The following is an 11,379-nucleotide window of genomic DNA, read 5'->3' on the forward strand; positions in this document are numbered from 1 at the left end:
AGGAAGGCCAGGACCACCTGTCATATGCACCTCCACCGGGACGAACCCATAGGCGTCGAGAGGAAGCCAAAGTCGCAGCCGACCCACCGTGGCAGAGCCTGCATGCGCTCGTCGGTCACTCAGGGGAGACTACAAGGATCTAAAACATCCAGCGTGTCGCCCTGGTGACACTTGCTTGAAGAAACAGCGAAAAAAACGTAGGAAAAGAAAAAAATTCCCAGAGAAATTTTTTTAGCTCCTTACTCCTGACGCTAGGCAAAAAACTGGAGACTTGTCAGCAAGTGAGGGGTTGGGCCACCAGCAGGGGCCGCCCCTAGGCTGTCTTGTCTTTTTAGTTATGTGCCTAGCGTCCTACTCCTGCAGGTGGCGATATACCCTACCATTCAGGATCTACGATCTGTTGCCTTGTGTCCTTCAATGAACGGGAGAGAAAAGTGGAACTCAACCCAGCGCTAAAAATACACCAAATCTCCATGGTCACTGTAATAGAGTGTAACCACTCAAGATAAAAATAAACAAGTTTCAAGATACTTGTCCAACAGATCTTTAAAAAGCAAGAACACTCTCTACCAGAATGGTCAGGGACTTGTTGAAACAGGAAGTAGTCACCTCTGATACCATCCACTTAAGAGAAGATTCCTCTAAGGCAGGGTTAGGCAAACTGTGGCCCTCCAGCTGTGGTGCAACTACAAATTCCATTAGGCACTGCAAGACTGATAGTCCCAGCCATGACTCCCAGAGAAACAATGAGATTTGTAGTTTCACCACAGCTACAGGGCCAGAGATTGCCTACCTCTGCTTTAACGAGTCTTTCCGGATGCTACCAGACAGCAAAACAGAACATCCTCCACTAAGTACATGGGAAAGGTCTAAGCGGGCCTGTACTTCAGGCAACCCATTTTGGAGTTTCAGATCCCCAGCGCAGGCAAACCAATCGCCAAGTATTCCGTAACAGCATCAATGAGAACCTCAATGGTGTCCCATTTTCTGCAATAGGACCAGAGTGGGCACCTCCTCTGAGGAAACATCTAGCTCAGTGGAGATACACTCCTCTTCTGGCAAAAAAAAAAAAAAGGCTACAAAATCACTGCATCCAACAGACTCAGTGAGACTGGGCAAGCCTACCCTTACAGCCTCGGCAGTTAGAAACACCAAACAACTGACCCATAAAGCCAGGCAGAGATGCCTTGAACTATTACTTGAGGAAAGAAATCACAAAGGGGAGGAAGCACCATGTTTCCCTCAGTAAGGAGACCCATCACTGAGGCATGCTAGCAACAAACGGAGGATTTCCTAAGTTATATGAGGGTCCTTGCAGCTCTGGCCAGTGTTCAATCACCTGCTTATACCTGCATATCATCCAGTCATCTCTGAATTGCCTATACTGCACAATCAAGAAAACATCTTTCCTACAAATAACAGAGCAGGCTATCACACAATGCAATGCACACTGGGTGTCCTGGGACACTGAATTTGCCATTCATTCATAATGGCACTCACATACCGCCCAGCAGGTACCACAATACCATCACAGATGTTTGGTGGAATTAAAGTATTGCATGCATTACTTTTTCTCCCACACAGCAACACAGTATTGTGGCACCATGGATTGCAGCAAACACTGGGAGCTGCATTGGGGTGCCATTCAGAATGAACTGCAATACACCAGAACATGTAGAATGCAATCTCTTGTGCACAAAACACATTATCCATACCCATGTTCTTGTAATCTATTGAGGTACACAATAACATTTGGTTACACTGCGACACTACGGGACAAATGGAAACTGGCAAGAGGGGAGGAAAAAAAAAAACCTGCTGGCCAATACAGCATAACCCCAACCATACACCTCATTCTTTTGTTGACAAGCTGGACAGGAAAACAATGTGGACAAGCTGGACAGGAAAACAATGTTACCACTGGACCTTGGCGGAGGTAACTGGAGACCCATTCATGCTTCTATACAAAACAAGAAAGGTTTCATGAAAGATACATGCAAGATAAGGCCTCAGAGGCGACAGCTTTAAGAAAGAAAAACCAACCATCCAGTGGGTGAACAGCATTTCTTAGGTATCTGAACTAACAGGCCAGGGACCTCATTTAGATGAGGAGACATTTTCAGTAATTAAGAGCAGTGGCTGACTGGAGAGACTTTCCACTAGCTGTTTGTCTAGAAAAAAGAAAAAAAAGTGTGCCATGTTTTTACAATGGTAATATATCTATGACATGGTATTCAAACTATAGAACATGAAGACCTTAATAGAAGCAAATCCTGGAATAAGTCAAGTAACACTGTACTTCTCAATGCAGTTCTCAAACTCAAAGAAATATGCATTTCTGCCACTAGGGGCACTGCAGAGGAAAGGCTTCAGTTTAGTTAGCTTGTGGGCTCCATCTTGTACGATAGATGACAGTAGTTTGTCCTCCCAGGCCTTAATTGACAGGTAAGAGGGTATACTTGTCTGACAAATTAAGTTTCTTTATAACCTTTAAATGATTCCTAATAATGTTCTACACCATCACAGTATCATGTTTCCCTAAAGTCTGCTCAGTAAAATGCCATGCTCTGTGGTTCCTCCATTTGTTTACCTACCAAGTCCTCTAGCAACAGGTGGAATGAGCCGTGTGCAGCAGAGTGGGTCAAAGGCATCCCACACTTTAAGCGTTGAATGCTGAAGACATTACAAGCATCTGTTTTGCTTAAAGACAGAATTGGATGCTGGGAGGTAAGCGTTTTAATTCCTTCACTTGCAGCGATGGAGTGCTCTGGATGTTTTTTTATAGTGACATGACAGTTGCCTTAAGTTACATTGGTAACCCAATGTAAGCAGAACATGAAGCTGCATGGCTTAAGTAGAATCCGTGTAACGGAACCAATCAGGAAAGGATCAGTGCAGAACCTCTCCCGATCACAGCAGTACGGAGTGGAAGTCACCTCTGAAAAACTGCACTAAGCAGACATGTCTATGGGGAAATTGGATGTACGTGAACATGTGTCCGTTTACATCAGATTAACCCTGATATGGATCTCTGGCCCATTTTATTTACCACCGGACCTTGGCAGAGGTAACTGGAGACCCATTCATTTATACACGGCTGCCCACAGATTTATATTAGGCATCCAATCGGGTCCACTTGAAAAACCTGACAGGCGGAACGAAAATCAAACCGGATGTGTAGAGGGCCTAACAGGTACAGCAATTGCCTAAATTTAGCAGTTTGAGTACTGCTTTATCCAAACCTCTGGCTGGGAGACACTGACATTACCATACAAGCAGGTTCTATAAAAATAACTTCCTTCTTACAATACAAATGTTATTCATTTGTTGGAAAAATAGCCATTACATGGATAAATTAAACTTTGCTCCAGCCAACATAGTTGAGAAGAATCAGAGGAAGGCAAACTCCAGCCCTCCAGCTGGGGTGGTACTACAAATTCCATTAGCATTGCAAGACTGACAGGCACAGACATGATGTATTTATAGTTCACCGCCAGTTAGTCTACCACTGCACTAGAGTATAAAGAGTAGAGGTGCACCGAAATAGAAAAAAAAATTGTCAGGCTGAAAACTTTTTTATACTTAATTTTATTTATTCATTAAATATTTTTATTTTACTTTTCAGGGAAATTAGGGGTCTAATTAGACTCCTGATATTTCCCTTTTAAAATAGAAGATTAAGAACAGTCCTCAATCTCTTTTTCTGTATCCCCCATTATCAATGAACAGGAATCCTCTATACTGAGAGTGTTCCTGTTCATTCATAATATGAGATTATAGTATGTTTACTAGAACCACAATTATGAATGAACAAGAGTGGATATAGATCACTTCCATTCATTCATAATTGATATATTAACCATACCATGTCCTCAATTATCTACAAAACACTCAATCACTGAGTGTATGTAGCCTGCTCTCCTCTGACACACACTGTCACAGGAGGCTGAGGGAGCGGCAAGCTCAGCCTCCTGTGACAGCGATGTCTCCACCCCCACACTGCTCTGCCACACTAATAGGCAGCCGAGCAGTGTGGGAGGAGACACCGGCCGCTCACAGCACTTGTCCTGCAGCACTCTGCAGGCTGTCCCTTTCTCTCCTCCCCACTGGGACACAGACCAGCGGGGAGGAAAATCACGGATGCGCTGATGTATCGGCAGGAAAATGGCACTTTCGCAAGTGCTATTTTTGGCAGATAAGTTTCGGCGGCTGATACATCAGTGCATCCCTAATAAGGGTATAATGGGTGCAGTTATTGGCCAACCGGGAGGAGAGAATAGAAGGCGAGGGGTTTCAGATCAGGAAAAGACCTTGATAACTTTAAGTAGCAGCGCAAAAAAACCCTATTCTAATAATTGTTCATCACATGAAATCCTATCATATGGGTTTACATGTCTGCAAATTTACATGCTGATCAAGCAGTGAAGTGACATCAAAATAAAAATGCAACTAGAGGCGCTTTCAAGTTACCCGTTTGAGCCAGTTACCTTTAGCACCAACAGCAATGTTTTGTCCCAACATCCAAAAATCTCAAACTGCACATGAAACCAAAGCAAGTGACAATTTGAAGCTTAGGGCCATTCACACCAATGCTGCCCAAAGCAAACAAATTTCACTCGTAATAGTTCAGTTCACACCAACATGCTGCATTTGAGTGCACTGAAGTAGTAAGATATACTGCATTCTTCTTACACAGCATGTTGCAATACTAAACTGCATTGCACTTTGGTGTATGGAAATCAATGAAACCTCATTTTAGGACATTGAAGAAAAAAAAAAAGGCAAAGTTAAAAAAAAAAGCATAAAACAAAGCATTGAGATGTAACAATGCATTGCCTCTACCCAACACACCAGCAGTTGCACATTATACAGTGTATAATGTACACCTGCAGATGTGAGTAGGCACATGTTGACAAAAAAAAAGTCATTGCATTGATATGCACTTTAACAGGTTGCATTAGTATCAGGTTTGTTCCCCAGACAGGAGCCAAGATGCATGGTTTTCTTTCATGTGTATTGCAGTGCATTACATTTAAATGCAGTATGTTCAATTTGCACATAGGTCATGTTTGTTTTCAATAGGCTCAGCTCACACAATGAATTTCAGCTTGATATTGAATTGGGCTTGTGTTAAGTAACGCAGCCCAATATGTGGTGTTAATAGGCCCTCACTGTTGGGCTTTTGTGAAAAATGCGGTCTAATACTAACTGCATTGCAACCATGGCTGTATTTTCTGCTAGCCAAACCGTGCAAATGATTTCATATGCAGTGAGCCAAAAACCGGAGACGACCATATCTCCATTGATTTTGGCTCGGTAAAGGTTCAGTAAAACCATATTCACAGGTGATCTATCCCAGTGTGAACAGAGCCCACGTATTTCGCAAACAAGGCTACCACCACATAACAGGTGTCTGTTGCATCTGGAATTTGTTTACCAAGTTTACAGATTTTATATGCAACTCCAAGACTGCCATTTCTTCTTCATGGAGAAGCAGCACTTGTCGGATTTTGTGGGGAAAAATGTGCTTAACTAGACAAATTTTCAAACCTGCATTTTGAGCATCAGCTGGTGCAACACGGTTTACTACAGAACACAGCAAGCTGCCATTATCAAGAACTAGGGTATTTGAAATACAACTTTATTATGATCTAAACGAAAAATGTATGGGAATGACAGTAACAAACAAGATCACCACTTGACATTGTGATGTGACTGTAGCAGTCTTAACTTAGATTTGAAACTTTAAGGGAATATTATTTGCAGTCCCAAACAGCTAGATACGCAGGTCCAAAATATGAAGGATTTTATTTTTTTCTCAACTGCCACATTCACTCCAAAGCCCATTCATCTCCTTCAGCATCCCAAAAGGTTAAGCACATGTTCTGCTCCGCTAAATAAAGTGGCAAACACGCTGCACCACTGACATCACAGGACAGTTGCCTATAAAACTAGACTTCTGACTCTGGGCTCGAGCTTCATTCACCTCACAGATCATCATCTTCATCTGGCAGTGCTGTGGTCTGGGCAACCTAAAAAAAACAAAAAAAAAACCCATCAAACTTTGAACATTTTGGTTAGAAGCAAACAAGGATTGAAACCACAATATTTAAGAAGTCAATTCACTAAAAATAAATGGAAAATTGCTTACCTGTAGATCAATCTCATACTGTGCAGCCAATGCAGGATCCATAACCACTTCAGGTGGTGCAAGAGCAGTCATGGCTACAAACTCAAGGTTGGCATCCCCGATCAGTTTTCTGGCAAGCCAAAGGAAGGGCTTTTCGAAATTGTAGTTACTCTTGGCAGAGATGTCATAGTACTGGAAAAAAAAAAAGTCACGGTTAAGCACTATTAACAGGCAAGAGCACAGATCTTCACGGAGTAACGTCACCTCTCTACAACCTCAAGAGCCACTGAGTGCATTGAAGGATGCCACACAAGAGCATTACATACATGACAAAAACCAGTGCAGGAAATACAGGCACCAAAAATGCCTGTATATATTTAAGCACTCTGGGACATAAAATGTCCAATGTTAAGTCTGCAGGCAACAAGGTTCTATAACATCCCACCGCCTTTTATGTTTAAACACCCAAGATCAGATCACATCCACCTAGCAGCAGGTTTCTTCACAATGGCCCAAACGTTGCATGCAGTGCTCCAGCCGCAACATGCCACAGTAGATCATCAAGTGGAGAACGCCTGCACACCAGGAATGCCCAGAAGTTGCTCCACTTCTGCAACCGGTACCAGAGAAAATTTAGTCTGTATGCATCAAGAAAATATTGTTTTAAGCCAACCAACCTGAAGGTTCTTCTTCCTATGAAATACGATGGATTTTGCTTTAACTTTCCTGTCCTTAATGTCCACTTTGTTGCCACACAAGACTATGGGGATATTTTCACATACTCTTACAAGATCTCTGTGCCAATTGGGTACATTCTTGTATGTGACTCTTGATGTTACATCGAACATGATAATGGCACACTGAGCTGCAAAGGTAGAAAAATATTGTTAGTGGGGTAAGCGCTACAATTTTCATAACCATTTAAATATATATGTGGTTTTCAACTGCCAGAGGATTAGCATTTGTGTCCATTCATTATACATTTCCCCCACAGCACTCATCCAGGTGAAAGACACCTACATTTAAGGAACAGCGTTTGGTCAATAGGGAACAAGTTAGAATGTGCACACATTATCTACACTCTGCTATTCTGACATTTTTATTTTAATCTAAACTGAAATTTTCCTCTTGAGTGCAAGGGAGATTAAGATTTACTAAAATTAACCAGTCTGTACTGGGCTGGCAGATCTCATTTGAAAGATTATAAGAAATGTATGTCCAAACAAAGGCCTAAAGACCTGGAAGCATTTTATGTCAAAGTGTCCTTAGTCTATGGGAACAGCCAGTGTTTGCCATCACTTAACATTGCAGAGAAGCTCCAAAGATCTGCTACAGACACCTAGACACATCTAGAAAGGGTAAAGCACTTCTCTCAAAACATTTTCTGGTATACGATTCGAAGAGAAACACAAAACATAGCAGGGGTTTACTCAAATTGGACTGCAAATGTGGAAACACTATAGGTGAATCATGCACACTGCAGATTCTTACTTAGCCCCATTTGAATGTCTCCAATTGCCCACAAAGCATCTGGTAAATGCTTAGTGTTGGGCCAGCCATGTACAAATGGCCTATAGATATGAATAGGGAATATAGCATTTGCAGTGGGGCTATGCCTCATTCATGTCCATGGGGCATTCGTGTGCAGTCACCAACATAAATCTGGAGATGAGCTAAATACAAATCTATATCTAAATTATCCCCATGGAAAAAGTAATGGTCTTATTTTTCAAAAAGCGCGTCAACATTTACTAGAACCGTTCATTCTACCAAGTAAAACAATTTAGTTACACTACTCCATATGGGCAGCAAGCCCAGACTTTTTAACACAAGTTGCATGTCCAGACATCTCACATTCAATTTTCTTACAACTAACCCATCATGCACAAACCAATGTAGTTCACAATGAATGCTTGTCAGCACCACCTGGCTGATTTTCATCAATTGAAAGGAGTGTCGTTTGAGCATGTGCAGTTTTCATCGAGATTTCTGTTGTACAACAGCACCACTAACTAACCTAAAGTTACACTTTCTCGGACTTAACATATTGAGCCAACACTACGGTCCCCGTGTACACAGTTAAACCTTTACAACACAGACCATGGGGAACAAAAATAGCCATCCTGCAGAAGGAAGGACAGTGTCAGCACCAATTCAGAGAGGATTTGAGATCTACAGCCGAGTGATACACAGGTATTCAATATTTAACTACTGAGTCACTTTAAAATTAAAAAAAAACTCACCCTGGATGTAGTACCCATCACGCAAACCACCAAACTTCTCTTGACCAGCAGTATCCCATACATTGAATTTAATAGGACCTCTGTTGGTATGGAAAACCAAAGGGTGGACTTCAACACCAAGTGTGGCTGCAGAAAGAAAACAAAAAAAAAAAGGTTATTTAGAAATAAAGCCAAACTGTTGAACTTTATAGAACTGCAACTACTGAATGAAAAAGATAAGTTTTGACTGCTTTCAAAACACCAAAACTAGATTTTTAAAAAAATATGCAGTTTCCATTCCAGGTAGTCTTTGATGCACTTATTTTGAAGCGGACTAAATTAAGAGAGCAATTAAGTGTGGGCACCTACAGTCACATGACTGCAGATGCCCTCTAAATGGGCCCATCCCACCCAGGCTCTGGCAGTTCTGAGAAACAAATTTGGCACTTCCTGAGCCTGAAGTGCTAAAATAATAAAAACCATAATTGCTATGAGAAGGATAGCAGTGTACCACACACTCTTCTACAGCACAAGAGATACAATGAGAAGCAGGAATTTAGACAACTGTTGGCATCCAGATCTAAAACATACTTTCACCAACAGTCTGTTTAAAAACCATTTAGGCCTTTCATACTACTTACAGTAAAAGCATCCAACACACTGTTTTTACAGTCCATGGGTAGACTGGTCCCAGCAGACAAAAATGCAGCCACCATTAAATCCCTCAATTTAAAAGCATAAACTAAGCCATAACCCTTTATCTGTGAGGCACACGACAGATCAGAACTGACTGGCAAGTCACTGAAAACCCACCAAGACCTAACAGATCTCAGAACATACTTATTAATGGCAAGAAGACCACTAAGGCTCAAAACCCTTTAATATGTCTAGGGACAATGTTTGGTACAATTCCCATCAGAAGACTTATCTAGCAACTCTCCCAAAAAAAAAATTACGTTTGAATTGGCCGGAAAAAAATCTAACATTTAACAGGAGCGTCCACAAGTTTGCCTTTGTATAGGTGTAAGTCATTGGGGGAGCCCTCTGCACACCTCACAGCAGTCCCGGCCAAATAAGAAAAGATGGTGCTTGCAGTGATGTTGGTTCACAGATGGCGCCGTGCAGACACAGAAGCAGGGAATCACCAGCACTCAATGAAAATAAATGTCTTTTATTGGACAAAAGCTTTTGTCCAATAAAAAGGACATTTATTTTCATTGAGTGCTGGTGATCCCCTGCCTTTTGATAGGTACAAACCTTTGGGCCTTAGTCACACTTAGCACATTTAAAAACAACATGGCAATGGTAACCACATTGGAGTGAACCTCAGGTGTAAATAGGCCCTTAACAAGGTCAGAGTATCATGCAGTTTAACAATTTAAACTTCACCGTTTACATACCTACATATTTTTTCTCAAATTCGCCAGTCAAATGACGTTTTACAAATGTTGTTTTACCAGTACCGCCATCACCAACCAGTACAAGCTGAAAAAGAAATGATAGTATTTACATAAAAATGACATGTCAATATTTAACAATTAAAAACACTTAAAATACTATCCATATTTACCTTAAACTGAACTTGAGCTTCTCCTTGGGCTGCCATGGTTTGTGTGTGGCTAGGAAAAAAAAAAAAAAAACAGAAAATGTGAAACATTCAGATTTTGATAGTGTCAGCAACATGAGAAGCTGCATTGAAAGCTATATAATAGGCCACTCATCCCCCAAGGCAGACAGCTTTAGGCCTCATTCAGACAGTTAACACAGGGTTAGTCACCCCACACCACATACTAACATACACCCACTTCCTCACGACACATTAAAGATCAGCTTTATGATGGTGTGTGTACCTGCTATATGATTGGTGCAAAGCAGCACCTCTACACACTGCAGAGGTTGATACTAGGGATTGATGCAAGTGAAGCACTCACTAGCATTCAAAAGGGAACTTTCCAATACATTTCTTTAACCCAGGTTTTTTTATGGTCATGTGACCATTAATGCACTACTTATTTGACAGGGCATGCAGTGACTAGTCACTTATGGAGTCATCACTGAAGTCTCCCAGGGGTGTAGATTCTACCAGTCAGCCACATTGAAGCATGGTGGGATAATATTGCATACAGGAGCAAAGAGCATTAGGAGATCATGAATTGTTGTCACTCCTAGGGAAGTGCATTGAAAAGAAACTGGCAACCATTACTATGCCTAAAAGGCATACATACTACATCCAGTGTGGAGCGATGGAGTAGCAAATTACAGAGCAACACCTATTCACTGGACATGTGCCTCAGAACAGTCTTGCTCTTGGAGCGCTCCCTTCCATCCATCTCCTCCGCTGCAGCGATGGAATGTCCCTCAGCATCCTCACATCCTATACACTGTACAGAACATAATGACTCATGGACCAGAGAGCACAACACCATAGTGGGGTGAGGTAAGGGACAAGCTAGTTCCAAGGATCAGGCAATCCCATTTTTTTTAAACCTAGACATAAGCACTTAACCCATGCAGTGCAGGGGCAGCACCACTCACTGCAATGGTTAAGTATTCCCCTGGAGATCACACCACATCTATTTGGCTTGTTTACAATATAGACCAATCAAACCACTGCGATGTGGCATGCGCTAAAAGGGTTCTACATGCAGTTTTTTTCCCCACAGCAGCAAGTTGCAGACGCAGTACAGACTGTAGTGAATGAATTGCCATTTCAATAGAAGTATCACAATATCAAAGGATACTTTGTTTCCGGTGTCATAGAAGAACTCCAGGCTAAGCTTTTATTAACCCTTACAATGAGTCCAGCCCCCACACTGCATTGTTAACTGCTTGTTTTTCTCCAAAAAAAGCCTACTCTGGTCCCCAAAAACCCATCTCCTCCTACTCTACAGCATTGGAATGTTCCTCAGCAACCTCACGTCTATACACTGGATATATGTGATTTGAGGGGAAAACAATCCAGCAACACTTTGTAGCACCAAAACAAAGATGAGCAGTTAACCCTTGCAGTCCAGGGGGGGGGGGGGG

The 11,379-nt window shown here is 41.9% G+C and overlaps 1 protein-coding gene across 2 annotated transcripts in view; it reads right to left on the minus strand.

Moving 5' to 3' along the window:
• Positions 1-5,620: 5,620 nt before the first annotated feature.
• The window catches only part of RAN (RAN, member RAS oncogene family), a 6,788-nt gene continuing 1,029 nt past the window's right edge, over positions 5,621-11,379 (minus strand). For both annotated transcript variants that reach the window (XM_018566817.1, XM_018566818.1), the window contains exons 2-7: positions 9,923-9,971; positions 9,753-9,837; positions 8,374-8,499; positions 6,808-6,995; positions 6,152-6,322; positions 5,621-6,032 (exon numbers count right to left, since the gene is read on the minus strand). In XM_018566817.1, the coding sequence (XP_018422319.1) occupies positions 5,988-6,032; positions 6,152-6,322; positions 6,808-6,995; positions 8,374-8,499; positions 9,753-9,837; positions 9,923-9,958 (651 nt within the window). In that variant the 5' untranslated portion in view covers positions 9,959-9,971 and the 3' untranslated portion in view covers positions 5,621-5,987. The remainder of the gene's footprint in view (positions 6,033-6,151; positions 6,323-6,807; positions 6,996-8,373; positions 8,500-9,752; positions 9,838-9,922; positions 9,972-11,379) is intronic.

The sequence above is a fragment of the Nanorana parkeri genome, unplaced genomic scaffold (genome assembly GCF_000935625.1).
Source record: "Nanorana parkeri isolate BGI_ZX_2015 unplaced genomic scaffold, ASM93562v1 scaffold978, whole genome shotgun sequence".
Classification (NCBI taxonomy): domain Eukaryota; kingdom Metazoa; phylum Chordata; class Amphibia; order Anura; family Dicroglossidae; genus Nanorana; species Nanorana parkeri.